Source organism: Bombus huntii, chromosome 11 (genome assembly GCF_024542735.1).
Source record: "Bombus huntii isolate Logan2020A chromosome 11, iyBomHunt1.1, whole genome shotgun sequence".
In the NCBI taxonomy this organism is placed as follows: Eukaryota; Metazoa; Arthropoda; class Insecta; order Hymenoptera; family Apidae; genus Bombus; species Bombus huntii.
Genome location: NC_066248.1, coordinates 10423109 through 10449607, shown reverse-complemented (window position 1 = coordinate 10449607; position 26499 = coordinate 10423109). Strand labels below are relative to the sequence as shown.

General features: G+C 37.2%; 2 protein-coding genes across 11 annotated transcripts in view; one reads left to right on the top strand and one right to left on the bottom strand.

Moving 5' to 3' along the window:
• Positions 1-1464: 1464 nt before the first annotated feature.
• LOC126871177 (elongation of very long chain fatty acids protein AAEL008004-like) lies at positions 1465-26499 on the bottom strand. The gene is made up of 5 exons (XM_050629667.1): positions 22987-26499; positions 11489-11829; positions 6498-6635; positions 4981-5223; positions 1465-1786 (listed from the first exon to the last, which is right to left on the bottom strand). Exons 2-5 carry the CDS (start codon positions 11825-11827, stop codon positions 1607-1609), a joined length of 900 nt encoding a protein of 299 aa, XP_050485624.1. The 5' UTR covers positions 11828-11829; positions 22987-26499; the 3' UTR covers positions 1465-1606.
• The window catches only part of LOC126871170 (elongation of very long chain fatty acids protein AAEL008004-like), a 50439-nt gene continuing 25627 nt past the window's right edge, over positions 1688-26499 (top strand). For 5 of the 10 annotated variants that reach the window (XM_050629657.1, XM_050629656.1, XM_050629649.1 and 2 more), the window contains exons 1-2: positions 1688-1834; positions 15079-15343. The gene's annotated coding sequence lies outside the window, so the exon portion shown is untranslated. The remainder of the gene's footprint in view (positions 1835-15078; positions 15344-26499) is intronic. The other 5 variants (XM_050629650.1, XM_050629651.1, XM_050629652.1 and 2 more) reach the window with 3 other exon arrangements.

Below are 26499 nucleotides of genomic sequence, written 5' to 3'. Positions count from 1 at the left end.
GTAGAAAGTGCCTGTACTCTGCTGGCTTCCGAGCAAAGTATCGCACATGCTTGCAACGGAGGTTGTCCCTTATCGTAAACGTTCCGTTACTTCATTGTCTTCTCCTATAAAAAAGTAAATCGAGTGACACGTAACCCCAGCGAGTACATGGGTCCGAGAATCTTCGGCGAGCAACGAACTACGGACACATTCTCTCTATTTTTTCATTCTCAAACGTTGTACATCCATGTTTGTCAATAGCTTTGTTACATGTTTTGGATAAGTTAAAATCAATTACAAATCGGATATTATTGTTGTTGTTCGGTGATGATTGTTTTTTCTTGACAACGTAAATCTTGCGTTTACTATCGTGGTATTGAAATATGCGAGAGTTCGTCTTTTGAGTTCATGTACGGCAGCAAAACTTGATTACGGAATTTGATCTCATAAATTTATCAGTTTACAGCTTGTTAATTAGTGAGAGAAATTTCATTTTTAGAAATATATTCGGTGTGTGTACATGTACATGTGTGCTTATGTATGTGTGTCCCTGCTTCAGCGATAGCACGCTGATGTTCTTGATTCGCTGTCGCAAATTTCATTGTTCTTCTTTTATATTGTTCTCATATACAACGATGTGAGCGTATTTACTTATGATTTATCGTTTATGGGGTTACTTTTTAACACTCGAAAGTACGTATATAATAATAATAATAAAGATATAAATAAATGTAAACAAAAAATTTGAGCTTGGACATTCGTGAGATGAGCCATTGAAATTACGCGGAACATTCATTAAATTACACGTTCATTTTCCATTTAAACGGATCATTCTTTTTTTTCTTCGATAATTATAAAAATCGACAATTATATCGCGTAACTGACTCAAAACGGACAGTAAATTAAATAAATCCGCGAGGGTAATACCTTGTGGCGCTTACTAGGACTAACCTTATTATTTACAGTAATCTTAATTACAGATCCGACGACATGTACACATACAATAAAAAAGAAGCACTAAATTAACGACACCAAGGACCGATCGATGTATCAAGTTACGTCGATTCTGGGTTTTCGATGCACTTTTTCGCGCGAACATAAACAGTTGAACGCAACGATCTCGATTGCTTTTACCGAAGATTCTTGGTTCGTTCTGACAAAGACGTCAATTTTAACGATAGCGTTACCCGTGTCCGGGTAACTCGAATACTCGGTCGGTTTTTTAAGTAACGAGTGCTTCGGAAGCCCTGGTCCGAGCTGTTCGCGAGACCTGAGATGCCCTGCAGATGATACAAGGAATAACGAGTGAACTCCTCTTTCATACGGAAGCAAGCTGTAAGCTCCATTCCAACGATCAGACGAACAGACGATCGAACTCACGAATCTAATTAAATTCTTTCTATATAATCTGTATCATACGATTTACCAACACGACACTAACCTTACACGGTTCTACTAGTATACGAGAACGAATTTCACTATACGATGGTGTAATACAATTTTGTAAATGCTTTTTTCCTTTTTTTAACTGACTCGTGATTTTCGATCGTGCATGCGCGACAGAGAGGTCGACGCGTTGGAGCGTATCGGAGGCAAATTTGGGATAAAGCGCGATAATGTCCTTCATTTATTCGTCCTTTAGCTCCTTCTTCGGTCTGTCCTTATTATATGCTTGCCGGTAAAAGTCGGAGAAGAGGACGAAGAAGATCGTTGAATGAAGCAAAAGAAGCGCCGCCACCAGCTTAGGATAGCCGCAATCGAAGACCAAAGCTTGAGCGCTGTGCACGAACACTAAGAAGAATTGTACCTGCAAACGAAGTGATGAATTGAATTGTTACATTATTTCGTATTAAGGGTGAGTCGAATTATCTATATTTTCTTTCAAACTATGTCTCGAAGTAGTAGAATTGTAGCGGCGTGCTATCCTTTCGAATCGTTTAAAATTTCTTATGTTAAACGACTTAAAATTTGGCGATATCGTAGTAGCTTAGAAACGCTCATGCCTTTCTCCTTGGGAAAGACGAGGAGTGTTGCAACCCGAATTGTACCACGACGATACATGAGCTACGCGCCATCTTTGAATTAATGGAATATATGTTATAAACGGCAGTGCCAATGATGCAAGAATAATCTGCTATACCTTGCACAGATTGCGCGACCGCATGATCGGACAAAATTCTACCGAACAATGTGATGCAACGGTACCATTCGCGATAGATTAACCCGTGAAAAGTAGAATATTATTGCACAGCTGTGAGATGTGTAATTTCATGCTCACGAAACAAAATCACTACCATAAGAAACAAACTACATATTATATCGAAGTGGTAGTTATCGGTGCCTTTGTTAAGTAAAAGAGTCTGAGTCACCTATCCATTGAATCTCTATAAGAATATCATGATGAAAATAATGACTCTGGATATAAATGTTATTATTTTACCTATTTGTAAAATGTAATGAATTTTGAAAGGCTATCATGGACAAATTTTATTTCATCGCAGTGTCTTTGCTACGATACCTAAAAGTATGATTGCCTCTAAGGGTTAAAGTAAGAATCGTATTTCATTTGTATCTCGAACGTTCGATCGCCTCGCATCTCAAAATCACTAAGCGTCGCCTTTCGTTCAGAAGAATGTGTAAACGGCGTTCGTAACGCCACGTAGTTGGAAATGACGAACGGTTGCGGAACATCCTCGTGGAGAATATTATCGCGAATGTAAACGAGGGAGAGAAGCGCGTGTCATGCGAGAAAGAACAACGCGATTTGTCTTTTGAACGATTTGCGCCAGCTGCGCACGGGAAATCAATGGTGTTGCGAGATAAAAGCGAGGTAGGTGAGCATATACATAGGTGAGGTTTCGTAGGCATGCAGCCGATTCCTGGTAGCGTGGCGGTTGTTTCATGGTGATGGTGGCACGGTGCTATACGGCATATCGGAATGCCAAATTATTGCGCCACCGTGACGTAGTCGACCGAATCCGGCCAAAGTAAGTCAGCCTGCAATTGCTCAACGTTGTACTTTTCACTTTCCCTCACCCCTACCGCGTGTTTACGTGAAATTTTGTTCACCGGTATGGGCGAGTAGTCAATGATGGCCCAGAATTCATCAAAGTCTCCGATGTCATCGACGTCGATCTTGTGCCATATACGACTTCTCTTTCCTCCGCTTCTCTGCTCCCGATATCAATTTTCAAAAAGATTCTCTCTTGATTATAATTTGAGACCTGCTAAGAGGCTCGCAGCGTTGACTTTCTTTCTGACACGAGGCTCTCAGTTTAATCAACACGTTGTTGCGGTATAGACAGTAACGAGTATCATTATAGTAGGCACTAATGACTATTTAATGGCTTCTATTGCAAGATTTTACTTGAGTACGCTCGAGCAAAAGTTCAAGTTGTTGAAATTAAAAGGCTGAATAAATTGAGTAACGTTACGATACGGCTTGGAAAACGTAAACTGCGCGAGAAGGTAATGAGTATATTGGAGAATTTGAAGTTCTTTCTAACCCTTTGAAAATGCAACAAAATGAAGAATTCAGAATGAACGATTTAGAGAATAGTTATTTCTTTACTCTTAAGATCTACAGCGTTTCTGATATCTGATGTAAAATATCTACTTTCAACTTTCTATAAGAAATAATAGTTTCTTCAGTCTCTTCTTTTATACTGTGAAAGGGTCAAGCGCCTGGAAGTATTGAGACATCTACGATGGTTACTAAAAAATTTAATCCCCGTTACTCTACAGTTTATCCGCAACAGCGTAGTCCATCTTGCTACTGGTGAACCAGCAATTTATATCGTTGAACATTGCTTTTTCTTTCTTCTGTCTCCAAACTACGTAAATTGCAGCAATGTCTCTCAACATGTTATCCGGTCGTTACGTCGTGAAATGTTTGTTTCGAGTGCATTTGCACCCTGCCAGTGGTGCGCACACGTGAACACTGTATATGACTTGTCGCCGCATCGCTCACTTTCATCGATGCAGATTATTATCTAGCCAGGCTGGTTGCGTACACGTTGTGCAAGAAGAAGGTATCGCGAATCCTGCTCTAAAAAGTATTTGTGTCGGTGCCTGTTTATTGCGCGATTCGAACGTGGTTACATGCCCACATATTCTGGGAACAACGCGCTACCGAGATCACTTTTCAATGATTAAAACTCACTATCTTTTCAAATACCTTGATATTTTCTTTTGTTTTCTTTATTAGCCAATCGATTAAAAATTTCATGATATTTTCAAATTTCTTTTCTTTTGTGTTTGCATTTGTGGTTTTACACATACTTACCTTTATCTTTCGCTAAGATAAAATGGACTCGTAGTTAAAATGACATGAAGTGTAGGAAATTGCCAAGCGCCAGGGGCATATCCGCGTACCAAATGTCGCGATTCGTTGAGACGCATAACTAAAAGCCATTCACTTTAACGTAATAATGTTCTATTATCTGTATCAGTAGCGTTACAAGAAAGCATTATCTGTATCTTGAATTGCCGCGCAATAATTTCCTGGTTCGTTTCAACACGCTTTCGATCGTTGTTTCTGTAGAATCTTGCACGCGATCAGAGGTTTTGAGTCTTTCGCTATATTTCTTGATTATCGGTGTTCAAATATCCTGTTTCTTTGTGCTTCGTACGTAATCTTCTGAGAATCGCGCTAAAATTATACCACTTGTTTCCTTCTTCAAGTTCACGAATGATTCTTGAAGTTGGTGAAAAAAAATTTATTTTTTCCTAAATAATGCGCATTGTTTCGAGGCATGATATTGTACCAGTTGCTGAGTGTCTCAGAACGCTTCGTATAAAAGCAATTATGCGCATTGCTTGCATTTGTAATGGATCACCATCGTTATGTCGTATTATTTATTATCGATGATAAGTAAAAGAAATTGATGTAAAGAAATAATGAAATGCGAGAATCATCCTTTCGTGATTTGGCCAAGCAGATACGAAGTAGATACACATTTATGAACATTATGTTTTGACTTTTTAAATTAGTACACCTACCAACTGCACGGTAGTGAGGTGCTTCTTCCACCATAAATATTTGTGGTATTCCGGTCCCATTGCAGACACCATATAGTACATGTACATTATTACGTGTACCGCGTTATTTATAAGGTTTCCCAAAGTACCGTGTCCTCCAGCAATGAATTTCACACAGATCCATGTCTCCAAAGGTGTTAAAGAGTGATGGTACAGGTGTAAGAACGTCACTTGACTGTCTTTCTTTCGCAGAACGAAAAATATCTGAAAGTTCATAAGATAAATTAAAAAAATTATGGTATTAATATTATTGCGGAACTACCGATAAAATAGTTTTGATAGTTGTCGTTTTCCATAAGCAGATAAAGAAGCAAAAAGTATTCTTCTCTCACTGCTATAAACAGACATTTGTTTTACTTTCATTAGGGTAATTCGTATAATGATAGTTTTCTCTGAAAGTTATCGAGTTTGGTATATATAGCGGCCGCGGTTTCATTAAAACCAATACTATAGACTACTATTTATCTTTCGTTTATCTTTCGGGCAGTAAATTGCTGTTTATAGTACTATCAATTATTCGCTACACTTCTGGATGTTTTTTTTTTTTTGAATATTTCTCCTTTATTTTCCCTGTCACTTGCGAACGTGAGTGATATTTCGTGCGATTTCCTCGAGCCACAATTGTTTCCTTTTTAAAAACTTCGTATTTCAACAAGATTAAGAAGAAATCTGACAACTACTTGTCACACTCGATGATTCCGCGTAATATAATACCACATATTTTTAAACCATCAGAAATCTCAAATTTTTCGTGGGGCAACAGGCAAACGCACGATTCAATGAATAACTACTATGAGACGTAGGCAAATTACTTCACCGGAATATTTGATATTGTTAATTCGGCCGGATCTTATCTATTCGCGTAATTCGCATTCCCGCGTGCACCGTAGGTTAGGTTACCTTTTCCTGAGGATTTTATTCCGCAAGAAAAGGCTTAATGACTTAAGGCGCGATGATATTATCGCGAACAGTGATTTCTCTTGCGACATGGCACTTTTCGAAGACGATCGTTGAGCATTGAACAATCATGTCGATAAATAAACCAAAAACATTATCGCGTGTTGTAATGAAAGATCTATGGTGCAGCAGCTTCTGTTTCCGCCTCAGTGATCGATTTTTACGATGGATTGAGAAATTCGCAAAGAATTTAGTCTAACACCGGAAATTTTTTAATCGATGCTATGAGATTCCATAACTTCACAAATTGACAGATTTATAGCAATAAGAAGACAGCTCCAGTAATTCAATTATATTTATCGGAAGAGAAAGAAAAAGGTATAGGTTTTATATTCAAAAGCGCAAAAGTTTATTACCAAGAATATTGGTTGATTATAAATTTATAGTGCGTTAGAAAAAGTGATTTAATTTTGATTGCCCCTTTTCAGATTTCTGTAAGTTTACTCAAATAACTGGAAAATGGAACTGTCTTCTTGCTGCAGCAGTTTTCCCAATTGTGTTTCACGCGGCCCCGTACATACCGTGTCAGCGAATTCTGTGAATTTGCTGATGAAATACCACCAACATAGATTCGCCATTCGCAGCGCGGACGGATTGTGGGAGTAGTCCACTGGTTGACACTTGTAACTGTAGTCTAACAACCAACCAGACATCAGGTGCTATGAAACAAAAGTTCATGGTCAAGGTACATTCTCGATTGTGTCTTACGCTTGTGGAGGTAATTATGTGATCGAAACAAAAACGCTTAGCAAACTCATTAATATTTATGGCACGTAAGATATTTATAGATGGAAAAAATGTATCAGTAACCTAAGAATATTCTTGTTCATTGTCTTACTTTCAATGACTCGGATATCAAGGAAATGTCGTTATTCGAGGTTTTTCAGTATAAGTCTCTTAGAATATTTACTCTTCTATGATGTTGGAATTTTGGTGATATCGAAGTTTTAAGAGTAGATTCAACCTGTTTGCGATGAATTTTACTTTTAACAATGAACCTAATACTATAATAACAACACAGGCAATAATACGTTCAAAGTTGAAAAAATGTAGATTAATCATAATTTTTAAAATATTACAATGACACGTAGTTCTATTTATATTGAGATCTTATGTCCTAATAGAATTTCAGTGGTATCGGGAAAATTATTGCAATCCGACAATCTTGCTAACAAATTATTTTGCTACGTATTGTACTATTATAATAGTTTCGTAAGAATTAACTGGTTGGCGATTAAAAGTAAGGCCGATGCAGGAGGGAAAATAGAACATAAACATTGCATCATCGATTATATTCCCGTTTACGGGATGACCTTTTGCGGGTGAAAAAGGAGATAATTGAAAGTTGATTGTTAGTTCATATAGTTGAACTAGCGGCGAATGCTAGTCTTTATACCAAGGACGCGTTGATTTCCTAATTATAATGAAGCTATTTAAGAAATTACCGCCTGGAGTGTAATAGGATAATATTCAGTTCTCTTCTAGTTTTACATTGCTGATCATAACATATAAGTTCTAAGTAGAGTCGAGAACGCAATTTTTTGCCTTAACGAAATATTTCGAAACGTTCAGCCGTATGTTATTCAGACAAAAGCCTTCACCGTCGATAAACAAAGCCACGAGCTTCTTATTTCCTTTCGAAATCGCCGGATTCTTTTTTCCCCACGATGCATTTCTAGTTCAAACCGGAAACAAGTAATTGGAATGAAATTCGGCCAGTTCTTACGCGCCGTTCGAACCGAATTCAACGCAATCCCTGGTGAAGAAAGAGATCGTCAAAAGTTATTTGGCTACGGATTTACAAGATCGCAATCGCGATGCTCGACTTTCTTGATAGCCGATAATTCCTTGCTTTTTCACACCGGGCAAATAATCTGGTGTATGGATAACTTTCTAAGGTGATACTAGACAGCTTTTACAAGGTTGTTCTCATTTAGAAAGATATCTTTTAGTTTCTTACGATAAATTATGGTGTACCATCTTAGACTCGAGAGGTTAAGAAATCGATACGATTTCTTACTCATGGAAAAGTTTGCTCGCGTGAAACTACTTCCGTTTCGATGTATTGAGCAGTTAAGATCTGTTAGGCAGATCACGCTAAAGATTCTGGCATAAGAATACATTGATAGATTGAATAATTAGGAAGATTTTATTTCTTCGGTGTCTTGCCGACTTATGGAATGAGGCAGTAACTGCAAGTAGTTATTTTCTTTGCACTTTCGAGCAGATGTGAACATTTTGTGTCTGGATTAAGTAGAAATTTGCGATATTTTGTGCAAGAATCAGTGATAAACACAAACAAGAAAAGTATTAACTGTATATACGTAAATATCATTATTTAAATCGATTACGATCCTTGAATTTTTATATATCAACTCTCACTTTCCTCGTAGCAAACAAGGGAAATTTGTAATGTTCCAAGAAAATGTTTAGCATAAAAAGTACCAACGACAATTTTTTCATATGTTGCCCAAAATCGAGGCATTTCTAAATATTAAAAAATAACCGAAAGGATGCAGCATGATTAAAGTATTAATAGCTGAAGTTATAAGTCAATATATAAGTCAACCACAAATTCTGTAATGAATATCGCCTTTCTTCATATTTGGATAGATTTTACTTAGGTATTCTTTCGAATTTTTCAAGACTGTCGAGGATTTATTAATTATTCGAACAAAGCTGTTTGGATGCACGAATTGCGAACGCGCGGTTTGTGGAAAGTCGAAAACAGGATGCTTCGCCTTTAACGAACCGCGAGCTCGAGTGTACAAATCGATTGGGCAACCGGTTGGAAGGCTCGCCAATCGTGCCCGCGTGTATGTAGCTTCTCTTTCTTACTTTTTTTTTTGCAATGGTATGTTTCACGAGCTGGCGCTCTCTCACCCCCTGTTTGCCATTAGCGCGGTTCACAACGGAAAAGATCGGTCGTCGCGGTGAGCGACCGCTGTGCTCTCTTTCAAAATCGCACAAAATTTCGAATGGCATCGTTGGAGCAACTAAAATAGAAACTTTGCAGTTTCAGCTTGAGGACTCGATGTCGCAACGCGACTTCTTCTTTCCGTACACCTTTCGAGAAGGCATTCCGCATCGTGGCCGGCTTCCTCTTTGCAATCGCCGTTTTCTATTACTCACAGCTGTACGTTCTGTAAATAAATCTCGTTATGTTTTCCTTCGATCGGTCAGGATGAAGATTCGTTTCCTGCGGAAATTTGTATCTCGTGCAAACGCGAGGCAATTGGAGTAGACGATTATACAAATCGATCACATCACGATTAAAATGAGAAACCGAAGAAAGCTGAAGTTTTATCCTACCTTTGTGCCGTCTATGATTTTCTTCGTTCAGTTTGAAACATTTGCTCATTATTTCGTAACAGTCTGTATAATATAATTTTACTTGAAAGTAGAACATGGCGAACTTCAAATATTTCAATATATTTTGAAAAAAAGAAAATGAGAATCTGCTAGGTAGGATATTTTATCTGAGGAGGACAGAAGGTCGTTATTATAAACAATAAAATTGAACAATTCAAGAAAACAGAAGCAAAAAGGTGCCAATAGGCTTGATAGATAATTGTATTATCCGTATGATACTGTAATAAATAAATTGCGGATTTGTAAGCATTTAAATTTGTTTAAAATAAAATAAATTTAAAGCTGAAGAAATGCATACGTAACATTTAAAATATCCAAAATTGAATATTAATTCGAAACAGATTTCCGTTTAGTTTTGATTTTTTCAATAGTGGTCATAAAAAAATGAATTAGCATAAATATTTACATTTTCATGAAACGGATCGACTTTGAAAATGAAAATTACTATAAAATGCGAACATACACAAGAAATGGTAAGAATATTAAAGTGACGTAGAAAATGATCTTTTAATTATTACGAGTAGAGAAAATCGAATTGAATTTTAATCGACGACTATCTAAGTAAAGGAAAACGCATTGAAAAAGGAATGTATGACGTAATAATTTCCTGCATCTAATCGTGCCTGCACCCAAACTATTGATCAATAACAGGCACTTTCGAGCGAGAAAATCTGCGTTACAAATACGCGTGTTGCGATAGAGTGAAAAGCGTTTCGAGACGGTCGATTAACTACTCGTTAAGAAGTTCGGTTAGTGCAAACGTGAGAACGGCTTACAATGAATCTTATTATTAGAGCGTTCGAATGGTCAACTATTTTTTGTTATTACCTAGTGAATGGCCGACGAACGTCAAGTTGTTGGTCGATCGAAACAGGTGCCGGTACAAAGCGGTTACATAAATTGGAATGTCGCGTTTCGCAAACGTCTCCGGTCGAATCTCGCCAAGAACGGAGCAAAGTCCGCGGGAGCAAAGAAATTAGTGATTCAAGGTGATCGAATGGGCCAACGAACGATCTAACCTATTCTCCGAAGGCCTTCGAAACGACAGGAAAAAGAAAATGTCGATTATTTGTGCTTAAGTGGATTGGATCCATCTATTAATTTTTACGTCGTTGTTCCAAAGTTCGGTCGAATTTGGCACTTTGGTGAGAAGTTGTTCTGCTTGTCCATCGTGACGATTCAGCATGGTTGTCCTTGGGGAGACGGGTTCGTTATATCGATTAAAACAGAGATCTTGGACGAGACACTCGAAAATTATTATTTACGCGGTTCTTTTTTATTATAAACGAGAAGGAGAGAAATTATATGTTCTTCAACGCAATTCATGTTTACGACCTCGATAAAATTACAAGATCGTTAGCCCGTGAGATATTAATCGAAAGATGACCCGTAAACGGTTGATGTCAAACACCTACCATACTCACCATGGTTCAGTGAACACAACTCGATAAACTTAGCCTATTCAATGGAATCAAATACTTCAAGTAGTTAGCTACTGTTCGCCAGTTATTTATATCGAAGTTAGTATCACGAAAGAAGTCGCCTAAATTGCAGAAATACTCATATAGGTCTGATGGATGAACAACCCCTGGCGTGTTTTTACTGTTACACTTCAAACTAACGCGAGATCTAACGAAATCTCCGTAGTTGACATTTTTGTCAGCGCGACCCACTTGCGTTCGCGATGCTCCTCGGAGAGAGGCGTTTCGAAATCTGGCAGCCATGAACTTTGAAACCCGGCGAGGCGATGCATCGATCTCTCGCAAACCTTTGGGTCAGCGCATCCTCGTCAATATCTTAATCGTCGAAGGTATTTAGAGAAAGCTCGCGGCATTTCGAAATGTGTTTGAAACCTTCGGAGTAAGGGAAAAGTTTCGTCTTATGAGAGGTTGTTAGCCGCGCGCCTTCTCGCTTCAAACGCTATTAGAGATGCTCGTAATTGTTCTAGATTCCGATTAGTTTGAACCAGATCGCATGTGTGAACATTGCGTGCCTCAACAAGGAGTAGATTCCATTGAATCTCGAAGAGGAGAGAACCGGCGAGCTACTTTCGTACATAAACGCTGATTCGTTTTCCTGGTTCTCTAACCAGAGGTTGAGTCTTTACGATCGAAGGCTGTTTGGATCTCGAGTCGCTTACCTCGTACAGCATGCCTAACGAGAAGACTACTTGAAACGCGTTGTACGCTACCAAAGTTCCTCTGAGTTTGAACGGTTTCTTGTTAGCCATCACCCGTGGACCGAATATCGTCACTCCATATAAATAAAGAAGGACGATTAAAAATGTTGGTATCGGCGAATCCATTAACGGCCAGTCGCTGACTCGAGGATCCGAGACCGTGGTAAGGATTTCTGTGTATTGGTCAAGGGCCATTCTGACCAGGCCCTGGGCGCCCACGAACGTCCGATTCGTGTCGCTCATCTCGATTCTCGGTTCCGGCTCCCGCTCCACGACCAACTCTGCTGCCGCCGACGCCATTTCTGAAAATCACACGAGTTTTACTTTAATAAATTAATAAAATTAATAATTTAATAAAATAATAAAGTTGGAATGCGACGTGTCGAGAATAGGTCATCGAGATGTTATCAAAAATTTTTTTGCATCTATTATATTCGTTCTTTCTTATTTTTTTTTCTCGTATCCATTAATATCTTTGTGTCCTTTATGCGCCTTACACAATTTTTTATACGCTAATGAGATTTATTCTTGTATATCACGTAAGTAATATTAATAATAATGATGAAATTAGCGACGATTTTAATGTATAAGCATTATGATAGTTCTTTTCTATACAGTCGAGTCTTGATAGAGTTTAACTATTTCGATAATATCGCGTCTTGACCGAAACACTAAGACATTTCTTCAAAATGATCGAAGTTAATAAAATAAGTCGTCGTTATGGTTCTTTTCACCCGATGACACAGTACTAAGAAGTCAATAGCGTCTCTGGAACGTTCATCAACGATACACGATGCCACATAAAAAAAAATGAGGCGAACGTATGGAATCGAACTTCCATAATTTATGATTTTCCTCGCCCTACCTAAGATCAAGCCAAGGGGACCCGTGAGGTACTCGTGGTTCTTTGCTCGTTCACAGAGAACGAAGTCGATCGACGATCGAGTGATATGGAATGTCGAAAGTTAAACGCGGCAGGTCAAAAAGTTCGTCGAATGCGCTATTTTCGAAGATCTTGGTTTCACCGCCTATCTGGAATTGCATTTTATCGATCTACGTTGATTAAAATTATGCCGGGCGATTCTTTTTCTTCAGCGTTGCGCCTGCTTTTTCAATAGCAGTAATAAATCAGAGGATGCAACGCGATTACGAGTTTCAATTGCGATATTGCATATACACAACACGACACAGTTTGACGACTAGGTCGACTCTTATCCTGATTGATCCATGATCATCGCGTTTCTTTGCCGCCTCATCGTTTGGTTTTCTCCTTGAGTGTCATGCAGTTTCGATTCTTTGATTATCGTTCTTGTTTTCTCCGATTTCTATTCGAGCAGTTACATTTACCATTTATTTCCGTCGATACGATCAGATTCTCGATTAAAGATGACGCGTTACAAACTGACATTCAATTAAATTTCAATTTCTTGAAGGTTGTTGTTTCTTTACAGTTGTTGTTCATAGAAGTTAGAATAAGTAAACGTATTAGATGCGGTTAGAATATTAGTCACCCTTTGCGTATTTCTTTGGTTGCATTTCATAAGACGGATTGAGCAAGTATTGCAAATTCGTAGGCACACGCATAAATGCTCGATTTTTAGTTGACGTAATATATGTAGTCGGCAACTCGTTTTCGCGCGGCTCTCTGATTTGCAAAAAATGTTATTAGGTTGACCTCCTGTTCCCCTTTCCCTCACGAAATACACTAATTCTGCGTTATTTGTATTCGATACAGCACCAGACTTGGCCCTAATTGCTAAGAATATACACGTATACTCTACACTCTGAACTTGATCGATCATCTTTATTTATTGATTAATGCCTCTACTTTTAGTTTGTGTAGGTGTATCTTTGAATTTATTGCTGAATGTTCAAAACTCATGTTTGGTCAATAAATTAAAAATCTTGGGAATATAAGGAATCAAATGTTTTTGGAACAAATAAAAAATCTTGGTAATGTAAAACATAAACGTAAACGTTTTATACAAAAATTAGTATCTCGTAAGAAAATCGGTAAAATGTCATCTACAGGTGATGAAAGTTTGCGAAGCGATATTAATAGAAAGATAATGACACGTTTTTCACCACAGAAGGAATGATCAAAGTTAACTGTACATCGCGCGATATCTTTCAACTTTCGCTCTCCAAGATTCGCCCGTGGTCACCTGTTCTCCAAGATAAGGCGAATATTCTCGTCGGCTGTTTCTTTCTCGGAAATTTAATGTCGTTAGTTATTTGGTCTTTCTTGTCAGATACGTTGATAGTTTAAAACATTTTGTGGGACACAGCTAATTCGAGTTCCACTTTCGAAATATGAAAGCCTGAAACTACTTAAAAATTCTTAAGTAATGAACATGTTTCGATTCTCATTATTCGTGTATGAAACATATTAGTTACAATCTGAATAACGAGGAATGTCTCAAGAAGAGTTTCTTCGGCGCTTATTTCCTTTCCCCCATGAATAATGTATTTTTCATCGAAACACAAAGGGCAATGGTTGTATCGATCGACTTCTCATTTTTCTTTTTCGTCGGATTACAATTCTTCGGATCGTTTCTTTCGCGGCCGAATCAGGTAGCTAAATCTATCGGCCGATAGATCGCTGTGAAATAATGCACCGTGTATGAAAGCGCAATCTTGAATCTCGTTAGACACGCCGAGCCGGTCGCATAACTAGACTAGAACTTACCAGTCGCGCCACAACTGAGCCCGTGTATGTCGAATGTTCTAAGGCCAACACTGACCGATAGAATTCTATGTAACGAAACCGCAATTTCGAGCCACAAAAAGTGGAGTAACGGTCATACGTAATTGCACTGGGAAGGTTGCCCAATGCCATTGCATCGTCTTTTCCCCAATCTTGGTGTATTTACTCATAAAGTTTGTTTTGTCACTATAGTTAGACTGGAGTTTTCCAAACTCCATTTATTTGAACTCCATTCATTGGAACGAAATGTTAGTTTGTGCTCGGTTAACTGAACTCCTGTCAATTGAATCCATTTATCTGAATATAAAATCCTATGAACAAAAAGTCATTAATAACTAAAAGAATTATTGAGCCTCTGTCGTATACACTTCATTTACAGAAGAACTCCATTTATCTAAACTCTATTCACCAGAATGAAATTTGATTTAGTGTTCGGTTAAATGACCACCGATTGATTGAATTCATCTTTTTGGCCGGGAACTCCTGTTATACGGACGAAAAATAATAAACAGTTGTGAAAATCGGTGAACTTTTATTATATGAATTGTATTTCTTTCAATAAATTCAAGTAAATATAAGAAAATATAAGAAAAAACTTTATTATAGTAGTACTTGACAATTTTTTAGATGATGAAAGAAAGGAAAAGAAAGAAAGGAAAACAATGAAAGAAAAATAGCCTTGATAATTTTTTGAACGATCTCGCGAAATGGCTACCCTTGTCGGCTATTCGATAATTTTAACGTAACGAAATAGTCCAAGAGATCGTTTTTTATTTATTTATTTTCGATCTATGGACATCGGCACGAGTAGAGTGAATTGATTAGTCTGGTTTCACAACGACAGGCAGAGCAACGGTACTTGTTGCAGAGAAAGTCTCGAAGATCGCGTGAGCCTGTAAAATACAAAAAGATAGAAGCTCGATGGTCCACTACGGCCAGAAGAAGAACCAACAAGAGAAAAAGAGAAAGGTAGCTGACTATTTGAATGGAAGGAGGGAATTCGAACGTGGCAGACTAACAACGATACCGGCAATACGATGACGTCGATGACGAGAACAACAGCTGCAGGAACGGTGCCGTTTAACACTCCCTTGCTTAGAGTTTAGTGGGTAAGTGGGTCGACTGTCCGGTTACGTGCTGATCAGCTTTTGATTCGTCTCCTCGATCTTCGTCTGTCACGATCTAGGTATAGCCGTTGCTATTGCTGTTAATGCGTAGCTCGCATTTTTTTTGTTCGTTTTCTTTCGCAGTCCATATTTACTTCACTACGATCCGGCTTTTCCTTTTTGCCTTTTTTCTTTTTCTTCCCCTTTCCTACTTTCTTCCTCTTTTCCTTTCAGTTTCTCTGTTCTTTCATTTCGTTGCGCATTTCCTCCTTTCCTAATTAGTGGATGGGTAATAGAATCGTGCCATTTCGCAAATAAGAAGCTCGTAAAATGGAATATTTTTAAAATTATTAGACGAAATCGACGTTTTGAGTAAATTATATTGGAAGATTTTTTAGATTTAATTTTTTAATATTAGCTACAAAATAAATAAAAATTTCATCGTTAAACTATCTGAGTAGAAAATACACTTGACACCTGTACGTTTATCATAGATCTCCTCGACTGCTAATCGGTCATATCGATTGATTTAATCAAGAGGAGGAAAGCTATAAAGTATAGGAAGTATGTTTTGGTTCAGATTTTCTGATATGTCCCGTTCTCCTTTTCTAGGTCATTCTGTTCTTTCGAATTTGTGGCGACCTCGTTGGCGGATACTACACGTTCTATAATTATTATTTATGCTTCTTTCGTTCACTTTTCAATTTCTCTCGTGCATATACGTCTTGTTATCTTTTTATTTAAAGTCTTCCTCTTTTTATTTAAAGGAAGAAGCCACTTAGGGTTTTCCTTACTTCAAGAACCGGTATTAGAAGACGCTTCACTTTCCTCGCCCTCTTTCTTCGTACGTTTCTTTCACCTTCTGCTTCCCACCATTCTTCCTTCGTTTATTCTCATAAAGCTCCTAAGACACTAATCTTGACATCTTAGCTTTTAATCATTGAATCTACGAAACGGCTCAATTTTCTTCCATTTGTAACTATCGCGGATGCAATTTCTTTAGTTTTGCCACTTTCTATATACAGACGGAAGATTATGAACAATTATCGGTATCTGTGTTAGTTCGTTTTTTACGCAGTGCAGAATCGGCCAACGAGTTTTTAAGTATGTATGCGCCGCGTTCCGGCTTCATTCAATTTCTCTTTCGTTTTTTCGACGACCTTAAGCTCGTGATCTCGTCGTTCGTGCATACTTAACAGCTTGTGAGACGAAATCGCTGTATATTTATTAACTCCGCGAACAGTTTTTCATGAAGTTTCTATCCAGCAACTTTCCGCGAGTTATTCACGAAATTTTCCGTTCTTCTAATTCATTTTTCTTCCTCGTTATGGCGACCATCCCGAAACGTAGCTTGGTTTCTTTGTCTTTAGTAGAAAATTCTCACTTCCTTGTCCCTCCTCATAGAAATTCGAAATTTTTAAACTTTCTGATTGAAGTCCATTTCTGATTGAAGAATCTAATTTCTACTCTAGGTTCGAGACAAGATACAAAATATGCTCTGAAATTGTTTCGAATGATGATAGAGCATCGTTTATGCGACTATAATTTTTGAAACGTATAAATGCCAAAGCGTGAAGAGATGACCTCGCCTTATATATTTCAATTCTTCTTGGAAATTAGTTCTCTCCAGAATGTCAAGATTAAATAATATCTTCAATCGAATATCCAGTCCAAGGGCACGTGCTTCTCCAAAGCAATCAACCGTAAGCTTAGGTGACGAAGAACCAATAGAGAAACTTAATGGTACTCATCCTGAATGATTCTCACATGTAGTGTGTCATGATGGATGACACCAATTCTGCTCTTCTCACTTTCATCTTACACAGCCTTCTTTTGAACAAAACGGTACTAATTTTACAGTGACCTCGATCATCATAGAATCTTCGAATCGTTAACACATTTTCTGTCTCTCATTTGTACGAATCGTTACAAAGAAAAACGTAGTATATACATCGATGAAAGTTATTAATTTTCTTTTATCTCGACCCTCGGTTGATCGTAATATCGGTTCAAATAGTCTGTTCTTCGAACCATGTGTACGAGTACTTCCTTCTTTGTTCGTGAATATCATTCACCGGAGTTTCCCGCGTATTTCGGAATTCTTTTATTAAGAATAACGATTAAATAAATCGGCGAAGGTCACATAAACTTACCTTGGAATAGAAATCGAATTGGAGGAAAAAGTGTGGAAGAGATTTTATTGAAGATGGAAGGTTAATGTGGTTATAGTGCAACGATCGGAATAATTATTCAAATAAGTTTCTTTCTTAGGGAGTTTTCAACGACTCGACCTTAAAAAGTATGAGTGTAATTCTCAATTCTAGTGTCACGAATACATTGCATATTCATATCATTAACTGTCTTCCTTTATCTTTCATTCTGTACAATTGAACTTTTTAGAAATCGAGATAGCAATTCTAAAAGATAATCAATTCAAACCTCAATTCAAATAATAGTTCTCAGTTCTCAAAAAACAGACTATTTACTTCTACAAGTTCGTTTTTCACGAAGAAATGGCATAACTGTTAGTAAATCCCAATGTAGAAAACTCCAATTTACTTCAATTTAATAACTCCGAAAATAGAAAGTAGAAAATAGAAAATAGAAAATAGAAAATAGAAAATAGAAAATAAAAAATAGAAAAATTTATGTTTTAACTCATTTTTCATTTCGTTAGTTTCTAACTAACATCATTTTTCTTTACTATCCAATTTATGAATTTGGTTAGAATGGCTCAATTATTCACGCGATAAATGTAAGTACATATATCTTTCCAATGGTGGCACCTCTTTACGAAGTCGTTCGATTGGTTGTGCAATTGCAGCGAAATGATTTTGCATGACACGTACAATACAATATGTACATCTTTTTATTGTAATTTCCTTGCCGTGGCTGTCAAACTAGGCTGTATTCGAACAGCGAAGAACGTAATCTGATAGAAAATGTTCCTTTTTGCATACGTTTTTCGTTGTCTTGAATCTTTTATGATACAGTGACTGGTACAGTATACATTTGTCGTAAACACAGTAAAGACGTTTTTCTCATAGTTTCGCGTTTCTACGAGGGTATTTAATTACACAGGACAAGAAATTTCCGACTCGTTGTCCTCGTCATTGATCGTAAATGTTTAAAGATCGACAGTGCGCTGGTTTTCGCTATACTTCCTCTTGTTTCGTTTTTATTCGACGTGAAAGCCCGTTTCTTGGTTAAGGACCTTGGATTATTTGACGTTCGTGATTCATAGACTTCCTGCAGTTGTAATTCTCTTTTGAATATTTGGCAATTTATAGAATTCAATGAGACAGGTGAGATAATTTATTCTCGAATGAAACATGATTGTGAAAAGATCTGTAGACTTTCGAGAATTTTAGATTTTCAACAGATTTTGGATTTAGACTTTTCCATAATGTCGAACTTTTTGTCTCTTCCAATGAATACAATTAATGTATTATAGCTGTGCCTTCGTAGCTGCAATCCTATTAACTGTTCAAATTATTTATCTAGAGCAGATCATACACACCGAGTAAGTTGAACACTAAACGTTACAGTTTCGCGGAGAACAATTAGTAATAATTAATATGAAAACTGAAATCATTAGTTCATAAACATTCATATGTCTCAGATTTCTCCATGAAATAAAATAAAAAACAGACGAAGAGTTCTGTCTAATTTTTAAAGTTTCCAAGAAATGTGGTATATGTGCTTGATCAAATTCTTTAGGCAAGCAATGAGGCCTGCTCAAAAATGGTCCAGCAACCTTGTACCGAATATTTATGTCGAGTTTCGTTCAGTCGGTTACATCATGCGACACGTTTTACGTGTTCGGACATTCTCCTGATCCTGATGATTACTCGACGCGACACATGAGGTAGTTGACCATGCACACCACAAAGAAAATAACTTTTTCGTACAGTTCGCGATAGTTCTGTGTGAAACTTTTCGTGAAATCACGATTAGAATTTCGGTTCTTTCTATTGCCACGAGGTCTATCATTATGTCGTTCGGAATAATTGGAGCAGCTAGTATACACGTAGGTAATAAACGTTACAGCTTCGTGCAAAACAATTATTAACAATTAATGTAAAACTTAAAAAGTCGTGTGAGTACTAAATCATAAGTTCACATACTCGTATAATCAGATTGCTTCGTGAAATGCGACGATGAGATATAAATGTTCCTTATTTGCATTACAGTAAATTATTATCATACGGGCTATATGAATTATTCACAGGTCAAAGTGGCCAACTCCATTTTTTGAAATTGGTTATATTTCAATGTCAGAGCATTTGATCGGTGCTTATTTTCATGTTATAATTTCATCAATTTTCTCTATTTTTTGTTTCGTAGAGTTAACCAATTTGGTAAATAAGCAGCTCACATATCGGAGTTACGGAGTAAATAAATTACTCCCAGTTTTATATGTCGCCTATTTTTGAAATGAAGCTGTTAGAGATTAGAGACTCTTGATTAAAACGATCTGTCCTTTCAAGGAAGATGTGGTGTAATAGAATTTGGAAGAACGAGATCGTTCCTGGATATTCTAAGGAAATCAAAACAATTGCTGGTATACGTGTACCTTACAAATAACAGAGAAGAATCAAATAGAATTTGAAACATGAATTCTACCATGAGGCTGCTTCGAAAGAAAGCGGGCTCTTGTTTTAATAAACCATTAATATGACTCGCGTCAGGAACGCTTATTCATGTTTTGCACGCATAAGTTATGCACGCTCAGAACTAACTAAAGGCTTCGAAGCAATTAACGGCGTTGCAACCAGTTTAGTTCAGAATTACTTGGAATATATTTCGCGAAGAGTTTCACATTCGACGAGAAGAATTAGCAACGCTTGCAGATCTGGTTTCACTGGCTGTTCAGAGGAGTTTGTATGCAGAAAATGGTTGAAAAATACCAACAAGTGAGAGAAATTTTGTGTGTTTGATTATTATAGAATTCTTAGAATTCTACGGATTTCGTTCCAATTTCGAGGCAAACGCTGAAACGATTTATAGGGATGTAATATCATTAGAGAAAATGGATCAGATACACTGTCGGCCATATATATATTATATTAGAACACCTACTCGTATTTAATTCAAATTAAATGCTTCCCACTGTTTTTGTTTTCTAGTTATGTTATTATAAATCAATTATTTCATTTATATCATATCGCACATGTATTGCAAAAACGTCACAAGTCAAAATAATTCGATTCTCTGTTAGAAGAACATTAAAAGCAAGGGAAGGGTTTCAAGGATTAAGGATGAAAAATTACAAAAATGATATTTGATCATTGTTTCTTAGATTCTGTTTTTATGGCAATACTATACGTTCAGTATAAATAACATTTTTGTAAGTTCTCCAATAGGTCCTCGCTGTTTCTGAGAAATTTATTTAAGTCACGTTTCTTCTGAGATAGATGTGTAGCACGTGACTTATAACATAAAATATTAAATAGGTACAGAAGTAGGTGCCCTAAAATACTTATGGCTAGCAATATACATAGAGAATATCCCCTTTGAGATATTTAATTGATGTCGATGGTAAGAAGAAACTTTTTCTAACGTTAGAAAACAATCCTACTACTTTGACGACATTTAAGTGGCTGTGTAACGCATTGTTTTTAACGCATGGTTTCTCTCTAGCTATCACCTCCCAAGGCTATCACCTATGGCAGTGATAACGTTGGCGTCTCAAATAAGGCGGAAACTTGTTTCCAAGAATAAGATCCTCGAAGGGGGTCAGACGTTCTTTCCCTCCCACATTCCTTTCGAATCGACTAACGCAAGGATGTGAACCTTGCTCAAGTGTGCAATGTGGCACACTTTTGCGCCGCACGGGAAGCGCGTATCTTTTTTTATTATAATCTCATTCACCTGTAATTTCGAAGGCGACGAAATCAATTGTGAATCGCGAGAAAGCCAGATGATCATGACGAGCCTTTTTGGCTGCTTCTATCTCTCCAAGTTTGACTTGCAACATATCACCACTCTGTGCGTTCAGTCAGATTTTTTCCTCTGATTTATATGTTTCGTTTTTTCGCACGGAATTTTGTTCACGAGTTGCACATTGCAATAATTCATGGACTTGTTTGCGTTGTACCAGCTACCACTAATGTATGTGTTTTGTATTTTCTGTCGCAGTTAATTTCGTTTTCGTCAACGCTTTCGCTAAGTAAGACAAATTTTTTTGTGGTTATTTTCGTTCTTTTTTTCTCGTAATTGTCGCATACGTACGACTTTGTGTAGAACATGTTCAGTATTGATAATGACAATTAGCATTTTTATCTGACAGTTGTCTGTATTGGCAAAGAGTAAAACAACGAAATAATTCTCCTGCATATGAGATTCGCAGAAGATTTTCATTTTTCTATTTCTCGATAGTCAGTAAAATCATGAGAAACAGGTTTCGTTGAACGATCACGTTGTTCGACTATATAATCGATCGATTGATCGATGATTTCGTGATCGATTATCATAAATTTTAATAAGAAGTGAACTACGGAAATTCATTTTTAAATAATGTTTAATCTAAGCGAAAATTAATTGTTTACTGTGCAAACATTTTATGCTTATCATTCAAGCCGAACGTTTCCAGAGAGTTACAGAATGAAGTTTACACTTTCGAGGGTAGTCACTGGCAAAATTTTTGTTGTGCAACGTCGTGAAATCGAGAAAGTCGCTTGTTTTTAAAGAAAAATTAGTTGATGGTACGAAATTCGACGGCCGTGCGTTCCATAGGGAAACTCCTAGCTGTGTCTGATCATTTAGGAGCGTATTCTACTTACGAAAGTAGAAAGCAACGCTTTGTAAGGATATGATAGCGCGTTAGCTGTTTCTTAAAATTTATTTATTTACTTCTATTGAATACTTTATTAAATACCTATCATTCTCATTTATCTTTATTATTTTCTAAAATTTCTAACAAACTTGACCTAAAATACGATTGAGTAATCTGTAGCAAACTCTTTGCATAAATATTACTCTACCGTAGATAACCAGAATATAATCTCAATTTATATTTTGAGAGCAATACAATCTTGCCAAAAATGTCGATTTTTACGTATACACTTGTACAACGAAGCTAACTGAAATGGTTACACGATAATTTCTTATTGACATTCAATGTATTCCTCGATAGTGTTTCGAATGTACTTCGATTAATTGACACACAAGTGTACACAAACTGATTACATTCGTTTTGTTAGATGCCATTAAGGTGAAGATCGTACGTGATGTGCATAATGCTTGCGGGACCGTCTCGCTTTTGCCCGCGATGCTCCTGCGCGAGAAAATTCATCTTCCACCCGTTTCCGAATTTTACATTTTCGTACGCCAACAGGCAGGTAATTAAGGTTCGAAGTTGTTCGAAAAATGTAATGTACGAACTGCCTTCGAAATCTCGTCAAACTGCTTCTTCTGCCTTTGTTTCATTCCTGTAAACGCGAGATCGGTTCGATTGCAGGTACGCGACGCCAGTTGGTGTCACCTTTTAGTTCCTTTCGAGTGGTGTGACAAATGTAGATCGAGATCGAGCGTTACTCTCTATTGATGGCATAATGGAAATTCTTTCCAACACATTGCCACATCACTTATCACACTGCTCTCATAATTTAATACGCATCAAGAGAACAAAGAGATCGACTTACCTGTTCACCGACGAGAGCGACGCCGCGTTTGCAAATTAAATTGTAGCCACCTCGCTTCACTCGAGACTCCACTTTTGCGTATCGACCTCGATATCGAGCAATTTCTAACTCTTCTTACGAGACGCAGAGTCTCTTGAAAAGCAGATCGACGTACCAACTTGCACCTAGCCGATCGATTCGAACAATAAAGACCTTGTCCCTCAAGTAGCTTATCGATTATCCTCGTCTGGCTTCGATTCAAAAGAATCGGGGATGAAGCCCAAACTTGGCACTTTGTTCACTAGCAGCCTATTCTTCGCTGTTCACAAGCTTCCTACCATTTGAATGTCACACGTTAGTCACACGCCCGGCGATCTTCCGGGTTGCTAACACTTGCTCACAGTTCGCGTTTTTTGTGCGTTTTGCGTGTTTTGCGCGGGTACACGCGTTCTCGCAACGACACACGCGTGTGGCTGTGTATAAGATTTTTGTGGTTTTGTGTGTGTGCGCACGAGCGTGTGTGTGTGTACGCGTGTGCTCGTGTGTATGTATGTGTGTGTTGTGATACGAGTGTGTCGGTGTGCGAGCGTGTGCACACATTCGCGCGCAGACACATAGACAGAAATGTGGGTCCAACGGTCGATGCTGCTTGAATAGTCCGCGGCGGAGCGAACTAGCGGTTTAAGTATTGGTTAAGCAAGTGGGGTTCGGTCGAGAGGAGGTTAGGGTGGGGGTGTGTGGGCCTTACTTAGGTGATCGCCTGAAAATTCCGTGCCACGGGGAATCAAGGTCTCTTTTCGTACCGTGCTCCGAGAAAGACGGAGAAAGGGAAGCTGTCGCGTCTCGAGTCAGCTACACCCTTCGGTCAAGGTCGTTCGCCGAATCGAAACGTGCCCCGATACTTATGCCTTCGATCGGCGTGGCATCTCCGCCATAAAATAGCCAATCCTTTGATTCATCCACGCGATTCGTTGAATTATCTCCTACAGCGTTTACATGCATTTTTGTTTGATTTTCATTCCTCTTCCTTCTCGTTTCCTTTCATTCTATAGCGTGTATCCATAGTAACGTAGTAAGACTTTCGAGTCGCTACATTCTTGTTTCGTGTTCTTTGCGACATGCCCAGTTATTTGTACATTTGCCTTAAACATTTTTTCTTAATATCCGCAAGAATCATCAGGTAAAAGGATTCTTGTTCTCCGCAGCGTGACTTATTTCAACAGAAAGCATGATATTTAAGAAGCGTAACGTATACATAGTAAAAAGTAGGACTTTTACATTTGGTTTAATATAGGAGGAATTCATTGGGAAATTTCTGATTAATTGGAAAGATGTTACTGTGAAGATATTATCTTGAAAATCGTATTCATTTTTAAACAAACAATACGTAGATATGGTCTTTTCATTTGCCATATTTAGAAATGATATGTTAGCGCCGCGCATTAAGATCACCACGTTCAACCATTTGTAAGGCACATCGAAAATCGAATTTGTCACGCTTTTTCCGGATGATAGAATCAGCCGTTGAAACGATAGGGAATACAAGTTACCTTAAGTTACGCGATGAATAGCTTTCTCTTGGTTCTGGTGCAGTGGATTAAGGTCAGTTGTTGTTAGGTCTCTCAGAATTATCACTGATCGTCATCGTTATCTTATGACTAATTTATTACAAACCAGCACTTAAGTTATCGTTTATTATGACGAAAACGAATTGGTATCAATCTAGTTCGAACCACTATGTTCGAGTTTCATATCGGACGTTATGAATGCGAGAAAACATTAATTGAAAAACTACAACCGACTTCTAGCATGGATATCTGTTGAAACCAGTACCTAAATGTTACTATGAAGCATGTGTGATGACAATAATTATCTCTTATTTCAACTTTTACTTAAATAATTTGCAACTTAAATTTTAGAGTGTTTAACAATAATTATGACTTAGAGATTTAGAGACTTGGAATGTTAATTACTCGAGTCGCTCTTACATATTTGCTCAATCGATTAACTCCACAAAACAAAAGATAGGCAAAATTAATGAAATTCTATAAGTATTAATAAAGTGGTTTGACACTAAAATTTCAGAAATTTCAGAAACTGAAGATAACCACTTTGATCTCCGAATGACTCCTTTATTGATGTAAACATCGGTTTTGATTCGTGTATCGTGATGGACCGACAGAATGTGATTCGATAAACTGTGGTTTGGAAAAATCGATCTAGAAAGGGTATCAAATATGTCGACGTCACGATACATGTTTATTCGACGGTCATCATTCACTGAAACCGATTCTCTCTCTCTCCATCGTTAAATCGTCAGTCGAAATTTTAAGGAACTGACCGTTTGAAGATTAGGGGGCTGTTATATTATGTAATCGCATAAACTGTGTCACGGACGCAGATGAAGCGACATTAACGGTTAGATGAATTTTATTCGTATACACACGATGAACTTTGTTCACTGGAAACCTGTTCCAACTTTTGACTCTCCTGTTAGCGATCAACAACCATGAAATCTCTGTTTTGTCAATCCATTTAGAAGAATATTTTTTCTATACGGTTAGTTAAGAAAATGATGTTGTAAGAATCAGGATGTCATGACAAAGTACATGATGGACCAATTATAAGCGAAATCCACGAAACCATTAATAGCAGATTCCCAAGATCAAATCGTAACCTTTGTGAATCATACCTTCCTCCTTGTTTCAACTTCTCTGCCTCTGTCTAAATATATTAAGTTTTATCACCATCCTCTTTCCAAAAAATTGCATCATTTCTCTTACTTTTTGTTTTCTTTGTCTATTTCTTTGGAGTTTCCGAGATAAAGCGAAAGAAGTCTAAATGATGAATTTTCGTAAATAGATAAGTAGTTATTAACTTTTTGTCCGCGAACTTTTCAAATCCATGCCACTTGTCTAATGGAAATATCGATGACGCTTGATTGAAATCTGCGAATTGTACTTCGATCGTGTAGCTCGATCGGTTTCGTTTCTTCAGTCTTTAATTGTAACATTATCATGTTGCAACTAAATCAATGGCGTGGTGAATACCAGTTACATATCTGGTATTCATATGACTCATACTGCACTTTTCCTTTTTGAAATTCCCAACACATACATACGATAGATATATATACATGCGAATTGCACAGGTTCGCGTGTTTCGAATTTATAGTTAATGTATTTATAATATGTCGTTAACAACAAGTTGTTAATATGTTCCAAATGTTAATTCATTTTTTAGCTCAGTGTATGTATCGCAAAAACAATTTTTTTACTGTAGCAGTTTCGATTATTCTTTATCTACATACATAGTGAATATCTCAATTCAGGAAAAAGAAGTGAAACAGTTATACATATATATTTATTATTATTTATTATGTAATATATATACATTAATTATATATATATAATTAATTATACATTAAATATACAATAAATATAAATAATATAATTTGTATATGTATAATACGCAATAAAGTTTGGTAAGCTGCTTACATATCTTAGTACTTGCTGTATTTGCTGATCTAACAAA